The sequence below is a fragment of the Danaus plexippus genome, chromosome 28 (genome assembly GCF_018135715.1).
Source record: "Danaus plexippus chromosome 28, MEX_DaPlex, whole genome shotgun sequence".
NCBI lineage: Eukaryota > Metazoa > Arthropoda > Insecta > Lepidoptera > Nymphalidae > Danaus > Danaus plexippus.
Window position 1 is genome coordinate 3280875 of NC_083556.1, and position 6853 is coordinate 3287727.

At 32.5% G+C, this 6853-nt stretch overlaps 1 protein-coding gene across 1 annotated transcript; it reads left to right on the forward strand.

Moving 5' to 3' along the window:
- The first annotated feature begins 851 nt into the window (after positions 1-851).
- Positions 852-6738, forward strand: LOC116776275 (uncharacterized). The gene is made up of 10 exons (XM_032669425.2): positions 852-891; positions 3463-3554; positions 3896-4060; positions 4162-4331; positions 4525-4654; positions 4872-5013; positions 5238-5329; positions 5591-5732; positions 5949-6145; positions 6442-6738. The coding sequence occupies exons 2-10, from the start codon at positions 3476-3478 to the stop codon at positions 6567-6569; spliced, it is 1245 nt and encodes a 414-aa protein (XP_032525316.1). The 5' UTR covers positions 852-891; positions 3463-3475; the 3' UTR covers positions 6570-6738.
- Positions 6739-6853: the final 115 nt, after the last annotated feature.

The following is a 6853-nucleotide window of genomic DNA, read 5'->3' on the forward strand; positions in this document are numbered from 1 at the left end:
CATCTTACAGTGGCTTTGCTTGCTCCAGAGTGTTTAATATAATTTATGATTAGATTTTTTTATATGCGAGATAAATTTTAATTAAAAAAAACTTTGCTGTTTCTCAATAATACGTACTATAATTAAATATATGTACTTGGCATTATTTTCAAAACTATGTACTGTTAATATATCCCCTAACCTAACAGCTGGGGCTGAAGTTTACAATACTATAAGACGAGATCTTTATAACTTTCTTGTGCGTAACATTCCATACTACAGCTGTTTATCCGTTTTAGACACATCAGTTCAATTCGCACGTTCCGACGCATCTCAAAAACAAGCTCTAGTCAATAGATGCGTTATACACCAGGAGCTGTCTCGAAGCTTTTAACATATAAGATTAATGTTTAAATTCTTTAAGTAATAGACTTTCCTTATAGTCAACACTGATAATTTCTTTGAGTTTATTTAAAGCGATCTCATCTTTTCTTATATATAGTTACGAAAAGTTATTTTTGTTTCTGACATCTATAAATAATAATAGTACAATTTAGATGTACTTGTATTAGGAAACAAGTCGCTGATTAAATTAGCTTGTCGTCAAAATAAAATTATAAATGTTATAAATTAATAATATTTGGATTAACTTCTATACGAAACATATATATATATACTAACTTAAAGAAAATATACATATATATCTCTTACAAGACTCTCAAAAGACTTTAACCAGAATTTTTTTATGAACAACTAAGGTACATGAACTTTGTCTGTATAGATCGATCAAGTTTCTGTACAAACGTGTTTGTTTGTTTGTCTGTTCGCTCCTAGACTACGGCCAATGCCAAGGTGGTCATATAAAAGGCCGGAACATCTCTGACTACAGCAGGAAGCGCTGTGAAGACTGACGTACGTACATTACTAATTATTTAATTCTAAAGAAAATCATAACTTTTTAATTGTTTATTTTACAAAATTACTCATTATTTTTCATTGATTTTCTATATTTTAGTAGAATTTTATCGTATTATTGGTCTTTGACGATGTTTTTGCTGTAAAATACTTTTTCACTATGACAGCCATTTAATTAACTCTATTTATATATATTCAAATTAAAAAGTCATTTCTTTTAAAGTCCTTTTTTTAGTGTTCAATATTCTGTTGATATTTTTATAGTTTTTATTATAAAAATGGAAATTTTCCAAAAAAAAATATTATTCCGTAAAATAATATTTTGTAACTAAAATTGTATTAAAACAAAATAAGCCAGGACTTAAATTAGTTGCTCTTATTTATATTTTTCCGTAGTTTCTTTGATTATCATTTAAATTAAAAACTCTTTAAGTAATATAAAGCATTAAAATATTTTTAAAACAATACTTCGTAACGAATTCGCCTTACTTCTGTTTTATTTTCGTTTTTTTATCCTAATTTGTTACTTTAAATCCGTTTTATGTTATAAAACTAACCTGTTGCAGACAGACAGGGATTATTCCTTATATTAACTGTTAGCTCAATACTACAGTTATATTTTATAGTTTGTACATCTTTGTATGAACAATGGTCGATAGTACTAAAGCCTTTAGTACGGGTTAACGGTTACTGGAAGTACGGCGTTAATACATACCTTATAAACGTGCACTCTAAATAGTATCGCGAAATTTTTGGTTCATTTAAATTATGATAATTTAAATTTAAATATTCTTAAATAAATATGTTTACCAATGATTGACAACAGACATATATATTTTCTAAATATTTTATATTTTCTAAATATATTTGTCTGTTGTTGACTTCAATCGGTTACGATATTAATGAGAAAAATGTAATTAATGTAGTCAATCTATTTACTTATAAAACAAACAAGTCAAACGTTATTTCACTTTACGTGCGTTTCCTTGTATAATTATTTTTTAATTGTGAAATGTTTTGTCAACTCGTTTACTATCGGACGGATTATAATTTGTGTGCTGCGTGTGTTCTTAGCATTTTATACGAAAGAGGACATCGAACCCAAAACAATAGTACGAGATTTTATTATAAAACCGTATCCTAGTAAAAATGTAGTGACTTGAATATTTTTATATATTACAAGTAAATAATATACACAAATTAGTAGTTATATTTAACTTTGAGTGACATTTTTGTTGTTTAAGTTTTCTTAATACGGAAAATAGTTAATTTTTAATAACAAACAAGACGTTATAACATGTGTACTGAGCATGTCATTACGACAGCGTCTGCGAGCCGCACTCACAGAAACATTGATTCCCTCGTTCATTATTTTTAATGTAGATGCAATGAATTAATTCAGTAAATAAATTTCACCCGTTGACTATCAAATGTAAAAATCAAATGACAATGTTATAGTTATATGAGTTATAATAAAATTAATATATTTACTTGAACCGCAATAAAAATACTCGTTGGTATTTAAGTTTAAAAAAACTTCTATATATATATATTTATATATAATTTTGAATATTGTTTTTTGTATGTTATATAACAAGAGCACAGATTAAAAATAAATACATGATTATCTTATTATAAACGTATGACATTCAGCGCTGGACTAGTTTATTTGTCCTGTCCGTGTGTATTCCTTGTCCCTGTGTGTAAAGGTTAGACGTAATTCTGTATTAATATCGGTAGACCGTAGGGTCAATTTTACAGTTATTTAAATAGTTAATGCATCTTCACCGTTATCAAGCGGCTCCTCAATTACCGATCAGACAACTTTCACATACTCCGATGCACTTTACTCAGCTTCTGGCTATGAACGTGTCAATTAGATGGTATTACGAGAGCGGTTATGAAAACTAATCCCGGGATATTTCTTCACACGTTCGTCATTACTATGAATTAAACAATATTATAATAAGTTTGATATATGCTGATAAGGTCCAGGAACACATAGCTACATAGAAAGTATATATTTTTATGTATAATAATGTTTTAAATACTGTTTTTACCTAATTTTATAGTTTTAAAAGCGACCCTTGTAGTCGTCGTGTAAAGTAACTCGTACTAATGAAGTCTTGTCTTGCGGAGGTTGTTTAAAAGCTTTGTTTCCACCATATCTCTTATTTTAAATTATGTTGTGATGCGTAACTTTCAAGTCCCGGAATGTGGTCACATTTATTATTTTATAAAATTTTCTTCGAATAAAAAATACTTGGTTCATAATAATATTAGTATGATTACAATTTATTTTAGTTTTTATAAAATTGTATTAAATCTCTACTAATTTTAACTATCCTTTTACGTACTTTTTTCCATAGTTTTTCTATATTAAAACCGAATAGACTTAGAATTTCACGCGAGCGCGAGGCCTGACTCTTACTTAAAACATGTTTTTTTCAAATTACTTCCCCTGAAACTAGTGTAAATATACTAATCTGTTTTATAAAATTTAATCAAGGACTCGGAGATATTACATAATATTTTTAGTCATAATCAGATCTATTTCTTATATTTCAGACATTAATTAAAAATGGCGAGTATTAATCTCAGCAGACTTCTAGTTTTGTTAGCTGTGGCCCAGTATGGAGGTGCAAGTGACATTTTTCGGAGTAAGTTTTTTATTCTACTCAACAACAGAGGTCGCTACGACAGTTGTTTAATGTATACCCTTAATACATATCATGCTAAATTCTAAATAATTGCTAGAAATAAATATTAATTTATTCTTAGCTCATACTAATGAGTATATATTTGTTAAGTAAATTAATTTATGACATATAGCGCCATCTTCGATCACGATAATAAATTTACAGATTCACTGAACAATCATGGCTAGATGGCGCTCTTAACCCTTGTTTTATTGGTTTTAATTATATAGATAGTTTCAGGTCATATCTAACAGATGGCACTTTTCATGAAAATATTATTTCACATTTTTCACTGTTTCCAGCACCCAGGCAATCAGGTCCAGGTGGTATATTCACTATAGGTAATGGTGAGCAGTGCCTGGGGGCGGACAGGTCCACGGGCGGAGTCTGTTTGTCACGAAACCAATGTAATACCCAGGGAGGAAAAGCAATCGGCTTCTGTGGAGTGTTCGCTACATGTTGCTCTTGTGAGTTTATTTATACAATTTTTTCCTGTTATAACAGAAAAATAATCAATAATTCGGTTCTTCCGCAAAGCATATTTTAATTCATAACAAATTCCAAACAGTGAACGCTTGTGACGTGCGAACCAACACGAAGGTGGCCGTCTTCATCAATCCTCCTCTGAACAAGGAGTCCTCGGGCCTGGAGTGTTCATACAACGTGGAAATAAACAACAACAACGTGTGTCAGATGAGAATTGACTTCGAGACGTTTAACCTGGCGCCGCCCACCACAGTCAGTAGACAGCAACACGTCTTAAAATATCATCTAAAAGTCTGTGTTGAGTAACGAATAAATATATCAAAGTGAAAATACGTAACATAAAACGCGCACACGATCAGAACAAACTTATCTCTACCCTTAAAATACTGTGAACTCTTTCTTAGACTTATAGAACCAATGATAGTCATATTAACAAAATATCCAGGTGGAGCCAGTAGAGAACGTGACTCATCGTCCAGGTTACATCTGCAAGAACGACATTTTCCAAATCACCAACCTGCAAGCAAACTCCGACCTGCTGCCTTCCCTGTGCGGTGACAACAACGGACAGCATTGTAATTATTATATATCAGATATATAAATATAAAATAAGCTCATTATTAGTATTGTATGGAAACAAATAAAATTCTAAGTGTTTTTTTTTGTGTTCAAACGAAGTAGCTCATGTTCGTTATTTAGACAATAAGTGTGTCGTTAATCATATTTATAGTTACTATGTTTCTAATCCTCTGTATCACCTATCACCTCTCATCACCTCCTCATCACCGTCAGTGTACGTGCGAGTGAACGCCACCACTAACTCCCGGTCCATCCGCCTGAACTTCAAGCTAGCGGATCGCGTCTCCCAACCGAACCTTCCTCAGGCCACGTGGAAGATCAAGGTCACTCAGCTGGAGTGCTTTAACACCCTCGGGTGAGTTACACCCGAACTACAACTATACTATACTTAGATGAATAGCATTCCATTACTAGAATGACTTAAAGGATACAGACTTTAAGACTAACACGACTGATGACAATTCAACAAAATATTAAAGAAGGATTACTAACAAAGATTCTTTATTAAAACTGACAACATTATAATTTATATCTCACTAATATATTTTCATTCAATATTTAATTTATTTTTGCCCTCAGTAAATACCGCGATGGTATTTTGGACGCCATTACAGCGTCACTTCCGGCGACGCCCTTCTCGTCAACCGCAGACAGGGACGAGTATTTGATCGGTAAGAAGAACGTACTTTAAAAAAATTAAAATAAAAAGAGAAATAGAAAAAAATCGGATAATACAACTTTTATATCATTAAAGGAAAACATTTATTATATATTTTTAAAAGGGTGTTTAGTTTTTTAAGAAAAAGAAGAATTTTAGTAATAATTTGCATCTTTTGAAGTGGTTTTTGTGTTATGATTGAAATAACATTTTACAAAGATTATCTACAGAGTTTTACAATATATGATGTCTGTGTGTGTGTGTGTGTGTGTAGCCCCGCCAGGCTGCCTGCAGTACTACCCTGACCGAGCTGGTTTCTTCGAGTCTTTTAACTACAACCGAGGAGCTGGGCCTTACATCGCGAACCTAGCGTACGCCACCTGCTTCAAAAGGACCTCGGACGTTTGCGGCATCAAGTCAGTAGCACTTAATGACTTACTCATTGTTCAGTTCAAGAAAATTCAATATAGAACTTAGCCACACCAAAACAAGTAGGAAAAACTTGTTAATATTATTGGTGTTAGAAGTAGGAGGAAGCGTACGAATGTTCATAATCTTTTTGAGGTATATTTTAAAGACTCTCCATGTGCTATATTTATGTTAATAAGTCCTTGACTCCCCCCGTGTCATAGACTGACGGCGGCCAGCTTTGACATGGCGTATCACGACGACTCCAACCTGTTCCTGGACACGGACTGTCAGATGAACCCGGTGACCCAGGGCCTGACGCTGTCCGAGGACTACCTCTTCATCCCGGAGGCGGAGACCGCTGATGGTCTCCGAGGATCCAAGTTCTGTGGTTCCAGCGCATCTAATCAGATCATCGCCTGTGAGTAGCCGTTACAGATTCCGTCTTATTGACTCTCAATATACTTTAATAACATTAAGTTGTTTCATCGTCATTATATTAAACCTCTTTTTAAAATTCTACATTCTTTTCCACAATAATACTAAGTTCGTTACTGTTTCGTAATTGTACATTTATACTTAATTTGATTATAGAAACCCTTTGATTGTAATCCATTTTTTATGATTTTTTTTTTTTATTTAAAAAGTGTATATTTAAATAATACATTTTTTTATATCTGTATATTATTTGTACGAAGCATATATTTAATTCTCCAGCGACACCGCCCGGACCTCTCTACGTGTACTTCCACAGCGACAACCTCGTCACCCAGGACATCAACGAGTCAGGATACAGGTTCACCTACAACGTCCTCAATAACTGCTATCTTAATAAACGCAATTAGCGCGCCATCTTGGACCTGTCACTCGTGACATGTCATCAGTCTAACGTCAAAGTGACGTTTATGTATGTGAACTCCTTGTAACAGTTTTGTAATGGCTAGACTGATTTAGCGTAAAAAATTTTATACCAGCAATGCATTTATAAAATAAATACTTACGTATTTTAAGTTATTTCTTGCATTTTCATTTCTATTTTAACACCAGCCAATGTCTTAGTGTAATTATTCTAAAGACTGATATCAAGAATTAAAACTACGTTGGATTTGTATTTAAATGAATAAAAGAT